Source organism: Bactrocera neohumeralis, chromosome 5 (assembly GCF_024586455.1).
Source record: "Bactrocera neohumeralis isolate Rockhampton chromosome 5, APGP_CSIRO_Bneo_wtdbg2-racon-allhic-juicebox.fasta_v2, whole genome shotgun sequence".
Taxonomy (NCBI): domain Eukaryota; kingdom Metazoa; phylum Arthropoda; class Insecta; order Diptera; family Tephritidae; genus Bactrocera; species Bactrocera neohumeralis.
In genome coordinates this window covers 73,432,316-73,458,839 of record NC_065922.1, presented here as the reverse complement: position 1 = coordinate 73,458,839, position 26,524 = coordinate 73,432,316, and the positions used below count along the sequence as shown (strand labels likewise).

The 26,524-nt window shown below is 32.9% G+C and overlaps 1 protein-coding gene across 1 annotated transcript in view; it reads left to right on the top strand.

The window, feature by feature from the left end:
- The window catches only part of LOC126758588 (uncharacterized protein CG43867), a 298,748-nt gene that overhangs the window by 40,947 nt on the left and 231,277 nt on the right, over window positions 1-26,524 (top strand). Inside the window, exon 4 of the mRNA XM_050472920.1 lies at window positions 62-154. Within this exon, the coding sequence (XP_050328877.1) occupies window positions 62-154 (93 nt within the window). The remainder of the gene's footprint in view (window positions 1-61; window positions 155-26,524) is intronic.

Sequence of the window (26,524 nt, the reverse complement as noted above, 5' to 3'; positions counted from 1 at the left end):
TTTTAAAGCTGTTTTTAGTGTATTTCATGTGTTCTTTAATTCTTCTATTCTCGCTTTTCAGATTAACTGGCAAGAACGCTGTCTGGAACTTCAACTCGAACTGCATCGCTCCAAAAATCAAGCTGGCCGCATACGTGATATGCTACGTGAAAAGGTGAGTTCGAAATTCTTATCCTCTATTTTCAAATCTCGCTCATTTGAATATTGTAAATTATGCGCCTAAAAGTAGACTAGACACATTTTTCGGCTTAACATGTCTCGGATGAAGGCAGCTTGTATGCTGTCACGTAGAATGAAAATTAAATGCGCTTTGGGGAATAATTCAAATGTGTATATGAGCCGTGGCAAGGCTCACAGGCGACAGGACATTGAGAAATTAAGAACAAAAAAGTGTGTGTGTGGCACGAAAGATTATCCCAGTGGCGACACTCAGCCGTTGAAATTAATAGAGCGAAATGAAAAAGAATGTTTTGAGAGTTTGGAATACAGTTTGCTGTGGTTGAATTTTGGCATTCTTAGTTTGGCTTGCCTCACTTGCCGAATATTTGTGTGCCTGACTGTGAGTGAGTGCTTGTTTTTTATACTGTGCCACTCATAGGCGTTGCTTCATTTATTATTTTGGTCATTAATTTGGCATGCACGTATGTTGTGCATGTATATATGTATGTGTTTGTGTGCTGGTTGGTTCATGTGTCAGCTGCCAAGGATGCTTTAATCCTCGTCATAAGCGCATACGCACATTCAGCATCGCCTACACACTCGCGAAATCTTGTATATGCCTCTCAAAGCACATTAGCTAGCTCACTTCAGGACGTCCGAAAAAAATTAAAGTTTGAAAGCGGTGGAGCCGCTGTCTTCAAAGGCTGGCGATTCATAACTTTTTTTTTTAAGTTCTTAAAATCGGTGTGTGCTATGTTGTTAAAGCTTCCAGTTCAGAAGACTAGAGAAAACAATGCCGTGTAATTTTGGGCGTCCTGACGAGTTAGCAGCTCGTGACCGCTTATAAACTCGGACCTTTTACGGTTTCCTGAGGCTAATTAAGTATAATGAATACATTGTTTGTGAACGCTTTTCGGACAGCCTAAAGTCTTAATGTTGATTACTTCATATCTCTCTCTTGTATTTCCGATTTTTTTTTTTTAAAGCTTAGTCAAGATAGCCACTTCGATATAAAGGACCCCGATGTATGGGTCCTTGAAAGGTTATAGTGGATTCCGAAAGTCCATCACTGAAGAGTCCGGTTGTTCGTTGATGACTCCTTGATAGTTTCTATCATATAGTATTCAGATTTCCAAGTTCTTTGGTTGGTTCTATAAAAACTTATTTGTCGCCGACTAAAAAAATGGTATTTTGCAAAAAACCCAAATTTTTTGATTTGCTGAAGCTTAAGGCTACCTGACTCGATCCGGAAGTGGTCGAGGAAAATTTCAAGCTTTTGCTTTTCTTTTCAGCAAAATTGTCTACAAAACATACCCAGAAAGGTTTTTTAGGTTCCTGGGTCCAGTAAAAAATCTGTTTTACTAAAAATCGGAGACTAGAGCTCCAACTAAAACTTGCAATATGGAACAGAAACAATAAGCTGAGTTGTCGAAGCTCTACGCGAACTTTGCGGATAGTGTTGCTTGATGCATATTGGTTCCGAAAGATCCTCGATCTAATCAAAGCCTTTTTTATGTGCTCCGAAGATTTTGGAGTGGTCTTCTGTGACACTGGCTGTGACACTGACTGTGCTCTAATTTTGTTCTTGGATCGATTGGAATTCCACACTGCTTCGAACTCTTGCTCCACCTTATTTTCTTTTTTTCAAATCAACAACTTTTTAATTGCATTTCTCCCAGCATAATTTTAGCCACAACAAGTCGTGTGACTGCATCTCACCTCACCACATCCGCAAGAACCCTTTAGTCCTCCCACATTTTTACGCACTTAGTGTCAAAAATTCGTACGTTTTGCGCATATTAATTCATCGCCAAATAATTTAACCCCAATAAAACTGTCAGCGCATCAGTGAGCGCAGCAAGCGCAACCCCAATTGTGTTCAATACTTTTTTTGCGTCACGGAGTTTACGCATTTTTCAATTGCTCAGGCATAGTTAAGCCTTTTTTAATAAGTAAATTTCATTACCAAACATGCCTCGCCAAATATTTGAAGAATGAAATAATCAATTAAGCCATCCACTCGTCATGCTTAATGAATGTTAATGAGCGAGTAAAGTGTGGTTAGCTCGGTTGGATTTGAGTTTTGGGACATGCTTTTTGCGTAATGTGTGTGGTCATAAGTGATTTGGGAAGTTACTGAAAGTGAGTGATTAGAAAAAAGCGCTTTCCACAACTCGTGGCTTGTAATGAGATAAGTTTTGTATTCTTAAAGAGATACTGTGATCTCATAGAACATCTCAGGCCTCAGCGAGACAAGACTAAGTCGTTTTGGAATGGAAATGGTATAGGATATGAGGAAAATCCCAGCCCATTGTGATATAAGAGAAATGATATAAGAGAGTCAGTGAAGCTAAATTGTTGGCCTCTACATTTCATATTTCCTTTAAAGAAGCTATCCAAACATAACTTCTGGTATCCAATTTTCTAAATTAGGAACTTTCAGTTTATACTTACGATCTCCATCCGAAGCAAAGTACCCAAAACAATAAACTTTTCAAAGAAAATGCATTGTCTAGGAAATGTGGACAGATAACTAAACAAACAAAGCCGTTGGGAGCTCTCTCTCGAGCACTTGAAGACATATAAAGTTGTTGTAAAGACGGTAGATTCCAGTCTATTGGTATCACCATGACACTGAAGCGATTATATTAATCATTTGTAGTCCTTAATTTCATTTGAGATTAGCCGAGTTTGAGCTTATGGTTTTTTATAGATCTTATAATCAAGACAGACATCGATCAATTATTTTTTTCTGGATAACTATTATTTTGAAGTCAAACATTCACACTTAGCATCGAGTGGAGTTCTGTTCTCAAGCCGGCCTCACTTTTTCATCTAAGTCGGCTCCTCTTTTTTTATGAACGCGCAGGGAAACACCGCCTATTTCCGAACCATTGTGGTGTCTTTCAAGTGTATGTGACTGTCATTAAGATCACATTAGAGTTACTGCTTCGAAGTGCAGCTTCCCTCAGTGAGGTGTACATTCACTCCGAGAGAGGAACGGATATTCTGGCTTTGAACTCGCTGACTGTGCGCTTAAAGCTATTCAAGTAGTGCATGATCTCATTCAAAAGCATCAAGTCTTCTTTCCAGTCTCAGCGGAGTCTGCGAAAACTGCAATGCTGATGAGGTTGCTATGGATCCAACTTCATCTGATTGGTAGCGGATGTTCTTTTACGCTCTAGCGTCGCAACTTTGGACCTCCCGTGAGCTCGGCATGAGAGGGTCAACAAACTCAATTTGTGGGGATGCGATAACCTTCGAGTACAGAGTGAACCGTAACAAGTCCTCCAGGTTTTGCTCTTAGCAAACTCAATCTCGTCGCATTTGTAGAGTACAGTCTCTGTCCAATAGCTTCATATGCAGTTTGGCTAATTGTTTTTTCGAACGCTTTTTTCAACAGAAAAATAGGAAGGCGAGCTGGAAAGATCATGTTAGTTTCTTTTCTGTGGACCGGCTGTTACCAGGCGGTCATGGAATTATACTATATGTAGACACTCCTTCAGCGAATCCAGCGAACCTAGCGAAGTGGCTGAGATTTATATTTACCGTCCTTATAAATTTGTGATAAACTTAAAGGTTTCCTCGGTCGTTGAGGACTTGGCGATCTAGTTTTTAGGAGTTTTTGGATATCACAAAGGAGCAACGTTCACAGCTGTCTAAGTTAGATCGATCGCTACCTTTCGCGCGACGATTAAACTTACTACTTAACATAACCGATATTGAGTCTAAAATATGAAAAATTGGTTCGAAGCCACTCCTGGTTCTCATCTAACGGTATTTTACTGTAGTGGTTAGTTTTAAAAGTGGCTAAATCTATAAAGCTGAAATTCAGCACCAGCTCATCAAAAGCAAATTTTGATTTGGCAAGAATAGTTGCTGATTTGGTGTTACCATCAAATCCACTATCCCGTTACCCCCACTATGACAAACTAAACGCTTCTAGTTTCCAATTTTCCAGCATTTAAGCATGTGTTGCCAAATTTTTATTGCCGTTAAAATTTTATTGTCAGTTTGCGATTTGCTTCGGCTTTCGTACGAACTTGGCTACCCTGTGCCTCTTACGAATTCTTCCGCTGTGGCATTTGTGCGGCATTTTATGCGCAATTTTTTCTTTAACGGTACTAAACTTGTATTTTATTACCTTACAAGAATGTTGCAATATGTTTGGCCATAATTTTGTTGCGAAATACCGTTATGCAGTTAACTGTTGGTGTGTTTTTTGCAACAATTTTAGTTTTCAGCGGTCAGTTCGCCTAAAATGCTGCAACGAGAAAGTGGCTGAGTGCATATTTCAGTTGTTGCCGTTTTTTTATGAAATTTATTTTGTTTTTGTAATATTGTTGGCAAGTGCATATATTTTTTTTGGCAAATATTTGGTGAACAAAAAATATTTGTGTGCAATATATTTTGATTAAAAAAAGATAATAAGTCAAGTGAAGGTCAACTACATGCGCGAATGTTTTTAATTTTCTTGGCTTCGCTAGCTGGTTTCATTTTCTAGCCCCAAATTTTTATTTTAGCTTTATTATTATTTATTTATCATTGCTCTCTATTTTTTTTATATCACACCTTCCCTGGCAAGTACTTTCTCCCCTCAAATCCCGCCTTTACAGTACCATATTTACCTCTTTTCCTCTCTTTGCCCTTACTCACCTTTATTTTCCTTCTCCCCCTCTTCATTTTCACCTGCTTTCCAACACTACGGATTTGTTATTAGTTAGCTGGGCATCTTGCCAATTGTCCTCTTCACATGACGTTTGACGTTTTACTGCATTTTTGCAAGCGCAAGATTGTTGCCCAAAACAGCTTTAGTTTGCCAGCGCTTACAGTGTTGCTGTAATGCATGCGCTTGTGGTTGTTGTTGCTTTCTCGTATGAATTTTCACTTTTATTATTATTGTGTTTGCATTGTTTTTGCTGTTGTGGTTGTAACATCACTATTTATTGCCACACAAATTGCTTGCAACGTGAGCATGAAATATTGGCGTGTTTTGCGGTTAAGTTGTACAGTTATTGATGCGGGCATTTTAAGGAGATTTCAGATTTTTTATGTGTTGTATTATTTGCTGTAATAATTGGCGAAATTTATGCACTTGGCTGGCATATTTATCATTGTGATTACTTTCGTGAGGATGATGAATGGTTACTTCGGCTTTTTGGAAATTTTTTTATGCCCTCAGAGCTTGAAATCCTTTTTTGTAATCACCGTACTTCTTATTTTAAAAATGTCTTCTGATATAGTTTTCCAAAATTGGAGCTCTTTGCTAGACGTATTAAAACTCTTTCTTCCCGCAGCTAAAGGGCCTTCAAACCTCATAGTACTCAGTGCAAATTTCATCACAAGAATATTTTCTGATGTATACCAAAGCTGGAACGTCATGCTGGATATTTCAAAGCTTTTACTTTCCTAACCTATTCGGCTAAAGATAATAATTGTTTTTTCAGCTAAAGGGAATATATATGGGCATGTGACCCTTGTGTCACATATTTTCATGTAGAAAAACTTATCTTCATGTAGAAGACCTACATTGTCAAGAAAAAACTCTCGGCTTTCTTCAGGAACTCCTATAAAGTAAATGGAGAATTTTTTAAACATGTTGAGAAATATAGATGGTATCTGTTTAAGCGAATGAAAATATGCAGAATTTACAAAAAAGAAGGCAGGCAGTTAAATCTAAGCCCACTCTGGTGAAATTGAGTGTTTATTCCTAGATTTTGTATATCAATTAATTTATAAATCAGTGGAGAATTTCAAATACGTTGACAATGAACGAAAAAAGCGTATATGACTTAAATTTATGAACTGTTTTCCAAACACTTGCTCTTAAGTGAATTGAACGTGTGATTAACACGCGTTTGTCGTGGGTCCAAAGCCAGGGTGAGCAGTTTTTAAATAGGTCTTTGGTTCTTCTACAGGTTCAGTTTATCATCTTGGATTTCTGGGTCTAATTGCTTTATGGGTTTGATAGTATGGCGATTCAGGTAATGGGTTAGATTGGCGACTAGCAGGTTGTTTTTTAGAGAGAAAGTGTAGTAAAAGTAGTGATCGCAGTGGAGTTCAAACGCGCTCTGTAGATCGTGAGAGGAGTTCTGAATTAGGTTTTTAGATACAGTTAAAACTTGTCATTCTAAAAGGATGGGTCTAAACTGGTTCTATTTCAGATGAGGTGAGGGTTAAGACTGATGGTCTGCAGTCTTTTGGAAGCATCAGGGTTGTAAATGGAGTGCTGTAGTGACGTACGAACACCTATCAAATCTTCCATATTTTCGGCTTATGAAATTCAGAGTTAAATGATACTCATTAATCTTTAAAATATACCATGAAACCTCCAATACCTCTTTTAATTCACATTCTGCGCCTAAAACTCTACAACTACTTTAATGATACTTCGTACTCCGAATTCATTGCATACTTTTAGATTGAACTATGTTAATAGAAACTTTCCAATTGCAAACAAATGCGCTATTTACATTCAAATTTAATTGTTTGTTGCTACTCAAAAATTCCATAAAACTTTGGCGCGCTGGCTGACTGTTATGAAAAAACCCACTTACAGTTTGCATACTTTTAAGCTGTTAACGAATTCCACTCTCAGTTTGCATACTTATAGGCTGTTAATAAATTCATTTCCATAACCAGTCTGTATGCCAGCGCAAGCGAATGAAAATAAAAATTATATTGAAAAATATAGTGTGGTAATAAATCTATGATGCGTTGCATACTTTTGGGCGCGGCTGCTATATAGTGATACATTTTTAAAAGCTACCACAATCGAGGTAAGAGTGAGGATTTTTTGAAAATTTTTTTATTTTTAAAATTTCAATGAAAATAATTTATTTTGGAAAAAGTAACATGTTTTATTTGGAAAAAAGTTTTTGAAAATTTTTCAATTATAAATTTTTAATGAAAATAATTATAAATTTTTTTTTGGAAAAAAAATTTCAAAATTTAATAATTTTTTTCTGGAAGTAAATTTTTAGAATGCGTCGTTCCGTTCGCAGAGCAATTTTATCACGCATTTTTCGCGTTTCCGCTTATGCATTTCCGCTGCTGAAAAGCGAATTTATTATTTAAGGACATTTTTGTTGGCTTTCTTTTTAATTTTTGATTTATTTTTATATTTTTCTGTTATTTCTTATGCTTGCATAAAAGCCGATTGGCAAACTGTTACGGTTCGACATGATTTGCTGCGGTTAAATCGTTAGTGTCAAAAGTAACGAATAGTTGAAGATTATATATAATATTATATATATTGAAGATTAAAAGAAAACAATTTTTAGAATTTATATTATTCAAATATAAAGAAATCGGTTTTTTTATTCAAAATATGAAACCGGTTACCGGGTAACCATTTAAGGTTGTTTTGATATTACTTCTACAAGACTAATTTCTGAAATTGTGGATATAAAAATAATAACCTAAAAATCGGTTACTTTGCTATGTGAATACTTTTTATCTGGTTTAAATTAAAAAAAAAAAAAACTGGTTTTGACTTTATTATTGAATAAATATTCATGTTTCAAATGAAATAATAACAACAATTTGGTAATCGTTTATATATTACCGGTTACGGTTATTTGGTATTCGTTTCGAAATATTATTCGTATTTGAAAATGAAAAAGTTATTTTGAAGCATAAAATTTTATAAATAATGCGCCTTGTTTCTATGGAACCGATTATCAGGTACACATTTCATGTAACCATATAGTTATCCACATCACTATCTCGAAGAAATTTTAAATTTTTACTTGTGTTTTTAGTGCGTATTAATTTAACAACTAATAAAAATTAATTTTTTAAATAAAATAGGCACCATTCGGTAAAAATTGATATATTACCACATTCGGTTACTTAATATTAGTTTTTAAGCACAAATCGTATTTTGAAAATGGCTAATAAAAAAGCGTATAAAATTATGAAAACTGTATTAAATTTTTATAAAACCGATTACTGGGTACCCATTTCATGTACCCGTATATTTTTCCACATCACTATTACGACGAAATTTCAATTTTCCACCCGCATAAATACATATGCAAATAAATGCAGTCGCTTTCGCAAACATTCACACTATATACCAACACTCAACGCCCATGCATATGCAACAGTTGCCGGCGTATTCATATTTTCAACACGCCGTACGCTTAACGGGCATATATACATAAGTAGTTACATTGTATGTAGAATATTTGCTTCGTGTTTATCATGACTTGTTCTATTTAAATAGACACAATGAATGGCGTACAAGTCATTGCGCCTCGATGTAGGCAATGCATTATATTGAGATGAGCAATAAGGTGAGGATGGTGTGGCGGGTGTAAACAAAGCGCATCTATGGGAAGTGTGTTAGTATTTGCATGGCTTTGTTGCAATGTACTCTGTTTGACTTACACACATATATTTGCCTAGATGTATGCTTCAATAGTATCAGTTTGCAGCGCACGGGCATCCTGCGAGTGACAGTTACACGGAAGGATACGCGTAAGCGATCGAATGAAGTGAAATGAAGGCAATGAGAAATCGGTGTAGGCAATGTGAAGAGGTGGCATGCAGAGGGACTGCTCGAATAAAATGGGCGTTGAAGCACACATTTTTCCTATGCATGCAAAATCTGTAAAACATTAAAGCACACACAACCGCAGCCTTGCAACACGGATGCTGTAAATATATAGGCTTGCATAAAAATTGCCATATTTCACCTACATATGTCATTCGTGATAATAGTAGCTGCCGGCTGCTGTGCTTTATCATTGCCTACATGTAGGCGTTGCACTTTATGTTAACTTCAATGCGCTACATTTCGCCTTCGAAAGTTTTTTCAACTAAAGAGTTAAAGCTTTTGAAGTACTGTGCAGGAAGTTAGTATCTCTGGTTGTGTATTGGCGGAGTTGAAGTGCATTAACCGACTTTTAGGTTAGGTGAAGTATGCATACATGACTTTTTTTAGCTTACCAAGCACTTTAAAAAGCGAATTGCTTTATGAGGCAGAAAATCTTTCGAAGAAGAGTTGTTGTGGTTAACGTAAAATATAGAAATTCAAGCCTTTTGTCAGTTTTTTTTTATATTTTTGCATACCTTTAGGCGACATTTTTCTTAGTTTTTTTCTTAATATAAATAGTTAAATGAAACAAATATTGTTTTTTAGATGCATGAAAATATTTTACAGAAATTAATTTAAATTTGGTACAGCTCAAAAAATCTCTACATACTTTCAGGAGTCCAAATGTTTAATTTCCATAGAAATTCCTTGAAATCAATTGAAATACTGTTTCTTGGACTCCTATTCAGGAATACAAATACAGTAATGAATTAAAACTAGCACAGCCTAAAAAACTCTGCATACTTTTAGGATCGCATATGTATTATTTATATAAAAAAGCTTAACTACCTTAAATACAGAACTAAATTTATTTTAGTATAGAAAAATATTAATACTAATCTCCAATATTAAATATATGCACCACTGGGCAACGAGGTTTAAATTATCTGAAGCATACTTTTAGGCATCTGACTGTTCAACATCTCGAATTGCTTTGCTAAAGTGTTTTATATATGAGCGTCATTCTTAAAATCTATCATATACATGTATATTTAAAAAAATTATTGTGCATATTTATAATGTATAGTTTTAGGCGCGTTATTGCTCAGAAATTGAAATTGCTTTACTAAAAGATTTTAACTGTCACTGTTCATAAAATTACGTTTTTTGTTTTAAAAAAATCTATATTGCATATTTATAATGACAATTTGCATATTTACAACGTATAATTTTAGGCGCATTATTGCTCAGAATTTGAAATTGCTTTACTAAAGTATCTTAATTGTGATTGTCAATCATAATATGATATATTTTATTAAAAAAATATATAGTTTGCATTTAATGACAATCTGTAGCATACTTGCGGGTGCTAACATTTTTTTATGCATGAAATTTTTGTGCAAAAAAGCAAATATGTGTTAGATACAAAATTTTAAAATAAAAATTTACAAATTTACAAATTACTTCAGGGTTTAAGGTTTCAACACCACACAAATACATACTTTTAGGCGCAAAATAAAGTCATGATATTTGTTTTAATACATCAGGTATTTTTGCAAATATTGAGAGTTTAAAATCCTTTGCACGCTATTTTGAGATTATTTCACACAGCTTCTCCGACTTACATTTTACATACTTTCAGGCGCTTTATGTATATTAAAGTATTTCAAAACATTACGCTAGCTCCCAAACACATTTAAATAGTTTCGTTTCGCATAAACAAATGCTACATATGAAAAACGCTTTTGTTTGACTTTCTGTACACCCCCTTCATCCGCAAAACCGCAACCCCAACTCTTGCCACACATTACTTGCCTCATGGGAACTCTTTATGGCCGCACATTGCCAACCAACAACAACCACAGCAACAATTTGGCGGCGAAATTACCAACACATTCATACTTGAAGTCGCTTTAATTATTGTGGAGTGTATTTTGATGGACGCACTAAATGATCGGCAATTGCGTATACGCAGTGGCACACACATGCATATAACCAACACCAGGTTGTGCATGTGTGCGAGTGTGGGGGGTTGGGCGGTGAAGGCGCAAATGTGTTTTATTATTCCCTCAGCGGCGCACAACTAATGCGTCGGACAACTGACTGACGAATGAATGCGAATTAATGAGTGAGTCGCACACAAACGCATATTTCATTGAGTGTATATGTGTGTATGTAGACATATATTAACGCATATATGTTTATTTAACAGCATTAATAGTGAAAATGAGTTAATAAGTAGGCCAGCGGTAGACAAAGATATGCTTATATAATATACGCTGCCTGCTTTCGGGCGCACTAATTACGCACAAATACATTTACAGTAATGATGAATACATATGAGTAAGAAATACATATATTTTATTTATATAAGCGTAAATAATGTTATCTTAACACAACGAGCGACATCACTACATAACCGTACACACACACACACATTTATGTTTATGTAACTGTATTAGCTTGTCACTTCGCTGCTGCGTGCGCATTTAAGAAACGGCAATGAGCAAATGTTTAACATCAAAAAATAATTAACACCATACGCAATTCAAGAAAGAAGAACAAGAAAACCCCAAAAAGCTTTCAGTGTATGTATGTGTGTGTACATATAAAGACTTCCGCATGAATTGTAATTACGTAAGTAAGTTGCCAACCCGCAAATATGCGGATATAAAGCAGCAGCCTTGGCAATTCGATGACAAATGTGCTTTAAGTCGGTCTTGCTGTACCCGAAAATATTAAAATTCCTGAAAGTATGCTTTAAAAATGCTTGAAGATTTTATAAATCGACGTAAGGCATTCTTAAATAGCTAATTTTTCTGAGAACTGCTTGTGTAAGCATAAATGAATGCGTATTTGCATTTTGTTGGCATAATAAACCTAAAAGTATGCTTTAAATATTTACAGATGTATGTAATTGACGGTGTTTAAGCGTTCGAAAGTAATTTAACTTAAGCCTGTTTTAATTAAGCGCAATATATTTAAGTAAATATATGTAGCTCTTTAAGAACTGTTGACTTATTGAACCTGAAAGTATGCTTTATATATATGTTAAGAACTTTATTTTGACGTTCAAAAGTGACTTAATTCAGCTTTATTTAATTTAATAATAAATACTAATGCTATACTTAAATAAATATAGCATTTTGAGAACTGTTGAACCTAAAAGTATGTTTTAGATTTATGCAAATGATTTAAATAACAGTGTTCAAACGTTCGAGAATGATTTAACTTGGCTGAAATTGCTTACTTAAGTAGTAATATTCATAAAAAATTCAGTTGGAAAACTACAGGCTTATTAATTCAATTATAACGCCTGTTTGCAGGCAACAACTATTAAATTAACGTTTTAATATACAAATTTTGGTTCATTTTACTTAAATACATAAAGTTTATGTTGAATATGCATATAACTAACTTATGTATGCATAATAAACTTTAGAAACGCCTATAAGTAGGCAACGATATTATTAATATTTAATTATGCTTGAAATTGGTAGAGTTTTAGAGTGTACTTAACTATGCCGAATTTATTTACTTAAACGTAATTAAGTACGCATTTGCGAATATTTGGTTCACAAAACCTTAAAAGTATGCTAAAATCACATATAAATGATTTTAATACTTGTTGTTTAACCTTCGAAAGTGGCTTAGCTATGTTAAGATTATTTATTTAACTATAAATAAGCACGTTTTGCAGAATTTGTGACTTTTTGAAGGCATATAGGCAGTTATTACGCCTGTGGGTATGCAAAAGGTTTTAATTTACGTCCGTATATTAAAATTTTTGGCTAAGTTTGCTTAAATATATCAAGTTTTTTACAAAACTAGCTCATTTCGGCGTGATAAATATTAAGAATATCTGAAAGTATGTAATGATAATATGATATTGCTCTATAGCAAAACTATATGGTTGTAACATTAGCAATGCTCTCAGTTGCTTTGCAGGCTGCTTACTTATTATTTCTCTTAAAAGGTGGACTTCGAAGGGGAAATAGTTAATTTTTAGTAACAAAAAATAAAACTAGTGGTTATTACTGACAAGAAAAAAGCATCTAAAAAGAAAAGAACGATGCTAAAAAAATTAAGTATTTATTTAAAAAAATGTATACATTTTTATTTTATACGTTTCCTTACAATATTATGATTTTTCTAGACCAACTCTACCTCTATTTTAACTGTTTTACTAAAAAAAAAAACATTTTCAGAAAGGTCTTTTTTTGTTGCAAAAATTTTAAAAATTTTCTACTTTTTATACTAAATATTTTCTTTCCTTATGAACCTTCCTGCAACCAATATAATTATCTTAGAAAATTTTATGTTTTTTCTTTTTTACAAAAAAAATTGTTTTCACGTACCCACTCTATATGCTTCATTGCCTGTTGGCAACAGCCCACCACTCTAGCTTGTACAAAATTTCTTCAGCAGCATTATATGCCACATTTCTCACACACAAGCTTCTACATTGCCAACGCAGTCCAGCATTTTTTTTATAAATTTCTTTTATTTGCTGCTTTCCATTGACTAGCTGCAATTGTTGAGAAAATGTGGCAACTCACTTTCCAAATGAAAACCGCAAGCTGAAAAGTCTTGCCATTTTACAATTTAATATATAAAAATAGGCAGCCGGTCGAGAGCCAGTCAATGCACTCAGACGGTGGGTGCAGACCACGGACCCACTTTTCTCAAACGAAAAATGCCAACGAAGTATTCAAGCGCCACAATAACCTCCCTCAACGAACGGAAAGTTGGAAATGAGCACACTCTTCCTCGATTGCCTGCCTGCCAAATACATTGAGGAAGTAATTTCTGTGGAATGTCACCGCAAAATTTGTTTACTGCAAATATTTTCGTTCGCTTCATGATGTATTTGTTAAACCACTCGAAATATATTTCGACCACAAAATAACTTATTGTCATTTTGTGCTGATGAAGGAAGTTATGCTGGCTGCTTTTTGTGACTTGATTTTCTTGTGCGCCGGTGCTTTTTTGCGCTGGCATTGTTGTTTTGCATATTATCAGGGTTGGGCGCAGCATTTTTTATGCTTTATGAGATGTCCTATCTCGAAAAAGTGCCAGTCATTTGCAGTTTTAATACAGCAAATAGTTTAAGCTTTTTAGTTGGAATGGTAAGCAAGGCGATGGTAGGTAAGCAGTGTTGCTAAAACGTAATTTATTTGAGTGAATTTTTGTTAAAGCATACTTAGGGGCGCGTTGTGAATATAGTTTGCCTAGTCGGGAATTTTGTAAAGAAAAGTCAAGCCTAATAAATAGTTAAATGTATTATAGAAAAAGCGATAAACAAAAAATAAAGCATACATTTAGGAGCTTTATTAGAATATATGACAATTTTGCACTTCAAAAATGTTTATGTTGAAAAAAAATTGTAATTATGTCTTTCAGAAAATAATTTTTAAAATATAACTGCATAAATATGTGAATACGTGCACATTTTTGCATGAAAAAATCTTTTTTTAGATAACCGAAGTATACTTTTGGGCGATTTATTTCAAATTTATACAAAATCTTGTATTAACTGCTACCACATAATATTCTGTTGATAAAAAAATGCATTTACATCTAAAACTAGACTAGCTGTAAATTTAAAGCATACCTTTAGGCTCAGAGAATAAGAAAGATTCGTTTTTTTTAATAAAAATAAACATTTTTACATTTGACTTAGCCAATGCAACCTGTGAGCTCTTCATTTATTAGCAAGTCTATTGAAAACAATTTTTGAAGCATACTTTTGCGCGCTCAAAATATAAATTATACAGTTTATTAAATATTTGTTCAGCTAGAAATATATTTTTCAATAAAAAACGGTTTTTGAAGGCTTGAGGGTCATATTTTTAAACTACTGAATGAAAATAGAGCTTTGGTAAAGCCTTCTCAAATAAAAATTTTTTATGTAAAGAAATTAAATGTTTTGTATTAAATTTTCTCTTTTTAATATTGCTCAATATTTTTAATATATCTTGTTTTCTCAAAATTGTAATCGTTTTTAGAAAAGACTAGAAGATGTTTTCAATATAACGCCTGTGGTTGGACTATAGTTTCTAATGTAATGCGATTGCGGTTTAGTTTTGAACATTTTTATGTCATAATTGGAATTGAAATTCCTGCAAAATTTTATTTTGATGGAAAGTTTGAGAGGCTTGTTTATTTAAAACCATTTTTTCATATAAAAACGCCTGTGGGTAGGCTATATTTATTGATTTTTGAAATTTTTTATGTCGTATTTGGAATTGAAATTCCTGCAAGATTTTATTTTGATAGAAAGTTTGAGGGGCTTGTTTATTCAAATTCATTATTCGCATAAAAACGCCTGTGGGTAGGCTATATTTATTGATTTTTGAAATTTTTTATGTCATATTTGGAATTGAAATGACTGCAGAACTTTATCGTAATAAAAAGTTTAAGGTCTTTGCTTATTTAAATTCATTCTTCGCATAAAAACGCCTGCAGGTAGGCTATAGTCTTTACATTTGTGATTAAATATAAGGATTTCTTTATTTTATGTTCTATTATTTGAATAAAATCTACTGTAGACATCTATTTTGTTAGAAAATTACCGATTTTAATTTATGAAAAAACTCTCTTTAATTCAAAATCGCCTGTGGGTAGGCTACACTTTACAATTTTGCTTAAAAATGTATGCTATGAAACAGTAGATAGTAATTATCGAACTGAAAGTATAGAAATTAAGAGCAAGGCAATATATTTTTCTATTTGTTATAACATTTTACAACAATTGCTCATCAAAGCACCGACACCAGCCCACAATTATAAAAAGAAATCGTGCATAAAGCGTCCATTTCTTTAAAGCTGCTATATATTTTACAACAATTCACATTATACTATTGCTCCTTCTCAAATACTGTTTTGCATCTTCAGCACCGCCTTCCTGGCTGCCTGCCCACCCATCGTCATCAAAATTCCACGCTGACATGCCTTAAGCAAATGCCAAAATTTTTGCAACCCACACAAACGAAGAAAAATTTTCACTGTGGCGTAGACAATTTTCTAGCTGCCATAAAAATATTTCGGTATACATGTGTATAACTGCAAGTGCGCGCACAAAAGTAGGCAATGCGGAAGTGAAAGGCAATCTGCGGTTGGCACTTTCACTTGGCATACACTTGGTTATGTTTTGCATGTATGCATATATGTAAATGGTTGTAAGTGTGTAACTGTGTAAGTTTTCCATTGCACGTTATGCTGTTTGCGCCCGAATGTATGCAAACATATTTTCTGTGTCAAAATGTGCTCATAACAGTACATTGACAGCCGGTGCAAGCTTATGTCACACCCACCACACATCTTACTTGTACTCCAACTCCTTGCTTTCTACAGCCGCTCACTACTTCTACAAGCTAACGCACTTAGCATGCTAGTTTCGTGCTTCCTTTTTCAGTACCACTCAGCTTTACTTCCTCATTTTGTCTGTACGTGGGGTAAATAACCCTTTTCATCTTTGATAGCCTCTTTGCCTCTTTGCCTGGTTGCCACACTTCATCATTTAGTCTTTCGTTTTTTTTTTTTTTGTTTGAAGGTGAATCTTATAATAATGTATGAAGTATGTTTATAAAATATGTTGCCTACTTTAAGGTGCTTTAGTGTGTGGGTAGTACTGAAACTCTTGATTACATGGTAGCTGTATCAGTTGCGTGTGCTTCTACTGGATTTCCAGTTAAAATGGCTTTTCACATCCACCTCACCATACTTCATTTGACAACTTCAGTCAACTCCACTATAATATTCCTTTAGGCTACCGGTGCTCGAAACCTCCTTCTTCTTACAACCGCATCCGATCATTAAGCCGATTCCCCAATACTTTCCTTCCCAAGTTTCATTGTGAGTTACTAAATTTCTTGTCTCCATGTATCTCATATCTTGGTCTCTTTCGCACCTTCAGTCTTCTTCTGTTCTAGTAAGATATGAAAATAATTGCTGTACATAGCACACCTTGTATTAGCCCTCTCTCTTTATTCGGCCCAGTTTTGTACGGCTTGGGTCATAAGTCCATAGCGCTTGTCCAGTAGTCTCTCTGGATTCAAATATTCATATATTTCAAAACACTTCTCTGACACATTTTCTTTTAACTACTCATTTCTCTTATCAGAAGGACCATCTTTAACCTTCTCTGCCTCGTAGCTGTTCTGTATCTTTCCCTGGCACCGTCTCCCTAGATATTTACAGTTCATCCTAATTAGTGAGATCCATTCTTATATACCATATCGTAAAAGTATTCATTTAAAGCCACTTCTTAAGTATTCTGGATCATAGTCTGATAAGATCTGGCAAGATCTCATTCACTATTGTCAGATTTTCTTTTGGCAACCGTATTTTTAAGTCTTTATTATAAGAATCGAGACCTTGGTTCCACGATTTTTTCTTCAGTTTTGTAACTTTGTGTGCCCTGTTCTTATTTCGGATTGTTGTGTATGTGTCTCCTATTCTTAGTTCGGATCTTTGTATATTTCTGTATTGTTTTACAGTCCTCAAATCTCGCAGAAATCTTAGTCTATTTATTAACCAATGGCCGCAAGCTGATCTCGTCAAAAACTTTTCCCACGTCCCTGTATAATGCTGCCGGGGAAATCATAAAGCCATTTTCTCAGCCACGAAGTCTACGTTGTCTACCATGATTCGCTTTCTTCAGCACTTTCGAAGCGCCTTACCTTCTTCAGATGATTTCTATGTTCTTTTTATCACTCTACACATATGTTCTCCAATATGAAATGTTTGACTCTGAAGTCTTTTGGCTTTGTAGAAATCCAGTAAGATCCTGATTCATCGATCAACGACGCTTCCTTTATTTCTTTTTATATTTCTTCAAAAGTTCTTCTTTGCTGGTTTAAGATGCTGTTTCTCCTGTATCATCTCAAAATATTTCTTCTGGTCTCTCTTAGGGCTCCTGGGCCTCAGCCGACTGATGTGTTTTACGTTCAATAAATTTTCAGCTATCGAGAATAGTTTCCACAGTTCTTTCAGTAAGTTGTGAGAATGTGGGCCTTAAATGCTTAAATGGATTTATAGTCGTTCCACAAATGCTGACTTTTGGAATATTATGTCGTCAGCTCTGAATAGCTCGATGTTTATACTTGAGACAGCGCTTGATGCCTGTAAGATATTAGCGAACTGACTAATGCTAATTATTCCTTACATATTTTAAATAACAATACAAACCTCATAAACATGAGTGCATCAAAGAACTGTAAGGAATGATCGAGTCAAAAAGAGACAAAGACCTCTGAGAACAACCGCAGCCAACTTAGCTACATTTTAAGCGGATTTCATTCCTTTAATCCTGTTATGTATGGCATATGTGGAACCAAAGTTCTACGCGTGGTCAGCGTAGATATGTGTCCTTGTGCACTTAACCTATAAGTATGTAGAAGTACTCGAAGTACTCGTCTTAGTACTTGTAAGTCCATATAGTATTTGCCTTTATACATTTTCTCTCGTCTCACTTGGTGCTAATACTACAAGTAATGATAATAAGCGGATTGCATTTGCGGTGAAATTTATGAAATCCACACTTACACCGAATTCAATGCAATGTCGCATCATATGCTTGCTGTAAGGTATACATTGAAGACACTAGAAGGTATGAAAAACCAATAATCTTGGTTAGCGCTTGTTTCTCTGCTAGAATCGTTTCTAACTCAGTATTCCTTCGACCAGTCTTTAAAGATTTACTTAAAATATGTGCAGGGAGCAATATTAAAGCTAAAAATTTCTTAAACGTTGCCTACATTTGTGCGCGCACATCCTCCGAGACCTTTAAATTCACTGCCGCCTCAATTTTCTCAACGAAATTAATGTGCACCCGCTGTGTTGACACCCCTAACCTTTCGGTCTAAAAAAAAACTGAAAAAAAGAAAGAAACATTAAATGAAGAAAGCAAATGAAATGAGCAATCATTTTGCTAACGTCAACGTCACAGCCTAAAAGTATGCTACAGCTGTTGTAGATTACTTCCGCTGTTAACTTGTCGCTGTGCCTTATTTGGTACACACTTACATACATAATCCGTCGTTCGTTTCGTGTCGTCTGCTGCTGTGTGCGAAGGACACTATAGGAATTTATTAAATTTGACGTTTGAGTTTTGATTGACGGTTGTTTGGGGATATATTCGTGCTCTATTTTCAGTTATATTTGGCTGTAACTATTAAAAGGGAAATTATTTGCTGAGCGCGTGAGCACGACAAAGAGAGAAAAGGCGAAAGAGAGAGATTAATATATGAATATACTGGGAAATTATGGTTTTCAGTACGCAATGGCGCTTAAAAGTATGCTTAAGTTGTGGTTGTGTGCTTAAATTTTTATATTTTTATGCATATGTTAATGAAGATATGTTTAAAAAAAGTGGCAACAAAAGAGTAAGCAAATATTGCTAAATATATATTAGCTTGAGAGCTTGGCTTCATAACGCACAAAAGTATGCTTCAAATAGGCTAGGTGTCTGAAATTAGCTAGACTTATGCAAAAAAAAAATTATTGAAAAAGGTTATTTAAATTTGTATTTCTATTTCTTATTGAATCTATTGAAACGCCGAAAGTTAGGCAACACTTTCACAGCGACCAATACTATATTTTGCAGTTTACTTTAAATTAGCTGGCAGTATGAAATTAGCTAAATTTATACATTTCGGATCAAAGATCATTTATAAAAAAAAAAGAAAAATTATATATGTATATAGTTCTATTTACTATTGACTTCATTGAAGCGCCAAAAGGTAGACAACATTTTTATAATTCCCAAAATTATATTTTATTGTCTTATTTGTGAAATTATTAAAATTCAATCGCTGCTTTTAATACATAAAATAGTGTTATAGTGTCATTGCATAACTTAACGACCCTAAAAGTATGCAACATTTAATGAAAAAGCTCTTACTAAAGTCTTTTCTATATTTTTTATACTAAATAGTTTCTTAATTTAGCTCTGTACAACTATTTTTCATAAAAAATATAATTCAAAAGAATCGTTTGCGCATAGTAAATATGCGAATCTGTAAGCGTACATTCCTTAACATTGGAATTATTATTTTTCTCTTTTAACACTGAAAATGCTCAATTCTGCTATTTTCTGCTGATGTTAATAACATATAATAATCATCTAAAATTAAAATTTTACTTTAGTTAGGTCATTTAGCTGGATTCCATTATATTAACAAACTATATAAAATTAAATTCTGCTTTTAATACATAAAATAGTGTTTACCAAAATATATAAAATAAAAAGTCTTTTCTATATTTTTTATACTAAATATTAAAATTTTTTAAAAAATAGTAATTCAAAATCACTGCTGCAAAAATATACTAAAATTAAAATTTTTTTAGCTGCATTCCTTAATTGCATACGTCTGTAATACCCAATCTCTAATATATTACTCCTTAACCCTTTATGACCTTTAGTCTGTATTTGAACTTGAATTTTTCCATCCTTCAAGCTGCATGCAGCACATAATCTACATAACCTTTAGCTGGTCACTGCTACTTTCCTTATATCACTACTCCACGTACGCCTCACAACCGTTTCAACGCCTAAAGGCATGCAAAGAATTTTGCGGTCACAACAAAACTAGCCACAACAGTGTATTTTACAAAAGCAGTGCATAGCTACGCTCTCTCACTTTGCGCTCTCTCATTTTCACTGTCTACTTTCGTCGCTGCTTCGTAACTTCTCTGCGCAAATTTCCCCGTTTTTCTTTCGCAACATCTGTTTGAGGGTTGACGTTTTTGTCTACGAAATTCCACGCAATACAGCTCGGATTTGCTAAATCACAACCACGACTGCGTTGCTGTTGTCGCTGGTCTGACAGTTGAATTTTTGCTGTGAAAGGCGTTGCGTGTCTCAAGGCGTACTAGCGCGTTCGTGTGCACGCTCTGCGGTGGCGTAGCGTTTTTTTCGTGCGCGTTTTATTACCGATACAAAAATATCTTTGTGAAATAAGGATTATTAAAGTGTTACCAAGTGAAAAGGTAGTGAAAAAAGTGCGCAAACGAAATTATTGCCTACATTTAGGCTTGTGAAGAACACAAAATAAGAAGATTATCAACTCTATTTGTTGTTTAATATATTTTTTGTTTGGCTGCATACTTTTCAGTAGTGCTTGGCTGGTTCGTTGGTTGCGTTGTCTTTTGATATACGCTTGGCAGACTTTTGTACGCAATGCCGAGCGTTTAACTGCGCCTTAATTTATGCATAGAATTTTAAAGTTAAAATAAACACACAAGCAGTGGCGTTGTGGTCGTTTGTGCCTTCCTGTGCTCTCGTTTCAAGTGTCTTCCGTTTTTTGCTGCTGCTTCAGCTTTTCTGTCTTCTATTTTGTTGCGCTTGAGCTAAAGCAGTAGGCATACTTTTAGGCATCTAATGGTAGTGCTGAAGTTATAAGTACTTTCTGCTAGGCATATGCTTGGCGGATTAACAAAAGCAAGCAAAGCGAGACGTTACTAAGCATTTTTGATTGCAGATGTGGCGTTGGAGGGGAGGTACTGAGTACGCCTGAAAATATGCTATGCACGTTGAATTTAATGTTAGTTTTCAGTGGCAACTGCGTGAACAGATTTATTTTAAAGACTTAAGAAGTAAAATAACTTTAGTTCTTTAGAAAAATTAGAATTTTTTATAAAATTTTTGTCGAAATTCTTTTTCCAAAAATGAAAAAATAAGTTAGGACAGTATTTTTCAAATAATTTTTTCATCCTGTGTAAGAAATATTAACTGTTAACATCACGAAATAACAAAAGGCAGTATTTTATATGAAATTGCCTAAAAGTATGCAACTTAAATATAATTCAAATGTAGTTTAAATTTTCACGTGTATTAAAATTTGGTAGAAATAATGAAAAATTCATAAAAAACGCTTAATGCTTAAAATTAGAAAAAAATATTGCGCGCTCAAAAGTATGCAAATATTTTTCACCTTCAACGATTCAGATTGCACAATAAAAAAAAATTAAGCATTCACTTAAAGAAATGTCAATTTTAAAGAATATCACAATAATGCCAGCAATTTTTTGGATATTTTAAAAACAGAAAATATTTTTTTTTTGTTAAAAAGTATAAATTTTCAAAATTTTGAATTTTGAAGTGTTAAAAAATTTTTTAAATGCTAATTAAAGTTAAGCAAGCTAAGATATTGAAAAGCAATTTTTTTTGGATATTTTTTAGAACTAGGCGAAAATTATTTATTCATTGATTTTGTGGAAAATATGTAAATTAATTAAATTTGAAAGTAGTTGTGAGAAATAACAAGAAACCTCAAAGGTTTTACATACATTTTTGTAAGAATTTCTAGTCTACAGGCCAGTATATGTAAAAATTTTAAAAAGAAACAAATTATTTTTCTAAAATTAAAAAAAAAAATTGTTTTATAAAATTAAAATGAAAAACGTTTCCATAATATTAAAAAAAGTATATTTTTTATAAGTTACAAAAAAAAATATTTTTCATTAAATTAAAAAAAAACAAAAATTTTAAGAAATTTTAAAATTGTTATTTTTTACAATTTCAATCTTTAAAAATTTAAAAAATAATTCTTAGATATTTTTGAAAATATCTTCGAACGATTTCTGGTCATATTTACCGAATTTTGAAAAATTTAAATTTTTTAAAAATTAAATTAAAAATAAGGGTTTTTTAAAATTATGTAAATTTTTTTAAATAATTTGTTTGTAAACATAATTTGACATTTAAAAAAAAATTTAAACTGTATTTAGTCATGTTTACCGAATTTTATAATATTTGAATTAAAATTGTTGCTGGAAGTTTTCTGAAAATTTTCAGAATTAAAAAAAAAACAAGTTTTCTCATAACAAAATTTTAAATTTTTACAAAGAGCTGTACTAAAAATAAATGATTTATTTAAATTTTTTTTTAATTTACACTTGTGTTACAAAATTAAAAATAAATTAAAATTTTTAAATTTTCAATAAAATATTTTATTTTTTAAGTTTCGGAAAGCAACTTAATTTTTAAAAATGAAAAAATTAGAAAAATAAAATTTTTTCAAAAGAAATGAAAATTATAATTTTTTGAAATTAAATCAAAAATGCGATTGAAATAAAAATTTTAAATTTTCACTGAAATTTGTACAGAATTTTTATTTTAAAGATTGGAGCCATATCTATAAAACTACTTTAAATAACTCTGGCGTAACATGCAAACAAAACTTTCCCACACTCATATGTGTCATAATCCCAAAAGTATGCTTGCAATTATTAAGCCTGTCTGGTCGCCGTCTGCGGCAAATAAATAAATTTACTTATACAATATTTTTGTTTTCACACCAAAAACCACAATAAATTCAATTGCTGCACATAAATAACTCAATTGCAAGCAACAAAGTAGCGAAAACAACAACAACAGCAACAATAAATAGCAAACACACGCAAACTAGTCTGCATTGTTGCATACTTATAGGCGGGCAAACGTGTCAATGTCAGTGTCGCTAGTGAGGCGTAAAAGCGACGAGAAGACTTTTGTAAGCGAACAAGCGCAAGCAAGTGCAATAACAAATAAATTCGATTATAGTGGAGGACAAGCAAAACAAAAAGTGCAACAGAAAGTGGAGCAAGAGCAAACAAACTTAAAAAAAAAACATAAGATTTCATACAAATCAGATTCAAAAGCGAAAGAGAGTGTAGAGTTTTTAAAAAGAAAGGTAGAGAACGTGAAATTAATAAAAAAATACAATTTAAAAAAAAAATTAAGTAAATTTAGAAAAAAATTTAAAAAAATTTAAATAAATTTAGAAAAAAGTTTTAAAAAATTTTGAAAAAAAATTGAAAGAAAAATTAAAATATTAGGTTCAAAAACGAAAGCGTACTTAGGGTGTGTTAGGGAAAAAACAGAGAAAATTAAAGGAAAAATTTTTTATTAAAAAATAATAGCAAAAACAATTTTTAAAAAATATTAAAAAGAAATTTTAAATAAATAAATTAAAAAAAATTAAAAAAATTAAAAAAAAAATAAAAAAAAAAATTAAAAAAAAATTTAAAAAAATTAAAAAAAAAAATTAAAAAAAATGAAATAAAAAAATTTTAAAAAATTTTAAAAAATATTGAAAAACAATTTAAATATCAGTTTCAAAAGCGAAAGCGCTCTACTCTCGCTACTCCGTCCCCGGGATAAAGAAGAGAAAATTAAAGGAAAAAAATGTTAATTAAAAAAAAATATTTAAGAAATTTTTGAAAAAATTCATTTAAAAAAATTTAAAAAAAATTGATAAAGAATTAAAAAAAATGTTTGAAAAGAAATTTAAAAATATTGACAGATTTAATAATTTAAAATAAATATTAAAAAAATATGCATCAAGCTTAAGAGCTGGTAAAAATACAATTTCTGCTTGTGCATATGTTCACACTCAAATGCCGTTAGTTTTTCTACACAGTTATGTTATAGTTTCAAGGCAGCAGCCACTTGTTTGTGGTCTACAGAATGCCCGCACCGGTTAGGCTTCGCGCCGCCCACACCATTCGGCTTGCCATGCACACACACACATATGTACATACGTGCTTATATATTTATGTGTGTGTTTTAGTGCCACGCTCGCATTGTTTGTTGTCCAACAACTGGCCCTCACTGGCCGGCGTGTAGTCTGAGTACGCTGAACCCATGTGACTCGAGTGCGGGTTGTGGTTTTGCTGACGCTGGCAAACTCGGGTCACCAACCGATCCGACGCAACCAGTTGGCTCATCCGGTGACTGTCAAATGTGACTATGCATGTGTGTGTGTGTGTGCTGTTTATCCAACCATAATTCACTAGAGTTATAAAATACAGTGAGCTTTAGACAGTTCAGCTGGCGCTGCAGTTTTTATGCACACATATGCACACACTTACTCATTGTGGAAATGTCGCCGCAGTCTACTCATTATACCGTTACTGCTTGTTGGTGTACGTTAGCTGACCGCTTCAGCTCGGTCAGTTGCAATTTTTTGTGCGGTTAAAATTTCCACTTTTTCTTTGAAAGGCGCAAATGTTTTGCGAGACATAACCTCAGAAAAATAAAATATATGAAGTGAATAATAAGAAAAATAAAAAAAAATTTAACAGTATTAAAGTAAAATAATTAAATTAGTAAATGAAAAATTCATAAAAGTAACTGTTAAACAAAGGAAACCGCGTTACACACACCTGTTTAGTTAATTATCATGTTTTCATATTATTTCTCCACAAAAAAAAATAATTTCCCATGTGATGTTTTTGCACTGTATTTTTTATCGCTTGCTTTGTTTTCCTCCTTGAACAAAGCCGCATAAAATTAAAATAGCGTTCGCTTCAGAACTTTTACTTGAATATCTAATTTATAGTGAAGCAATTAAAAAAATATTTAATATCTTCTTTTTTAAGGCCTAATTGTAGGCAAACAAAAATATTAATTCAAATAATGAAAGTAATCAGAAGACGGGAATTTTAATTTTACAATTTAAATTTTTGTCTGATAAATAGTGTTGCAGTAAAATTTTTTAATGATTAAATATTACTCATACATATTAAATAAAAAATATTACACTTCTGCATCTGAAAGTATGCAATTATTCCATTTAGTCACTCTAAAGTATAATATATTTCTATATATTTTGATATATTCGAGAAAATTATTGTCACCTTTAAGCCAAGAAATATCCAAGGGAAGCTGCACGAGTCAAAGAAATATCATAGCGCCTAAAAATATGCAATAAATATCCTTTATTTGCAAAAATTTCTTAAATAAATTTTTATAAATTTTAAACCAAGTAAATATATGAATAAAATTCGCTTTAAATGGAATGAATCTCTTTGGATACAGAACAGAGCACCCCTAAAATTATGCAAAATTTTTAAATTTAATTTTTAGTTTTATACACAATAGTAAGATGAGCATAGTTTGTAGTTTTTATAATATCCGGCTCTGGAGACGTTCAATTCTTAACAGTAGCAAACGAAAAATGGCATTTCAAACAGAACTGAGAACACCTAAAAGTATGCAATATATATGTTTTTAATTTTGTTGTATGAAGCGTGGTGGTAAAAGCATGTTTTGGTATGTGCTGGACACTCTCGCTCAATTTTAACATTTCACATCAAAATATTCGTAGTTTATCAAAAGTTTCATAATTTTAAAAACCAAAAATGTAAAATTTTATATATATTTAATACGAAATTTATGCAATCATAGTTAAAAGTTTATATCAGCCACGCCAAATGGCCAAACAAAGAGCCTTTCAAACACAACAAAAGTGTGCGCCAAAAAGTATGCAATAAATTTTTATTTCGCAGGTTATTTTTCCGAAAACAAGTTTGTGCATGAAAGTAAAGCAGATAAGTTGAAAAATAATTTCAATGGTGCGAACAATGCTATACAATTTGAAATAGCAATGTCAGCCTGAAAATATGCTTCAGCTTTTTACGAAATATGAATGATGAAATTAGCATACATATGTATGTACATGTATGCTCCGATGTCACTGATTTAATAAATATGATAAACAATGCGTTAAATAAAATTGTATGTGTAAAGATGCAGCAGTAGCGCCTGCAATTATGCAATGATTTTAAAGTGAAGTTATATTTCTCAAAAGAATCGTGTTAAGAAGTGGTTTTATAGTGCAAAAAATACAATTACCAGAAAATTTAAGTGAAAAATATAATAAAACCACCAAAAATGGATGCTAATGTAATGCTTGTTGATGCCACACCGGCGCAATTGGAGGTGCAACAGCAGCACTTACGCAAAAACAGTATGTCGCCACCAATGCCAAGTGGCTCTGGCCTACACGCCACGCTAGACATTGACACCACAACAACCAACAACCATAAGCAGCA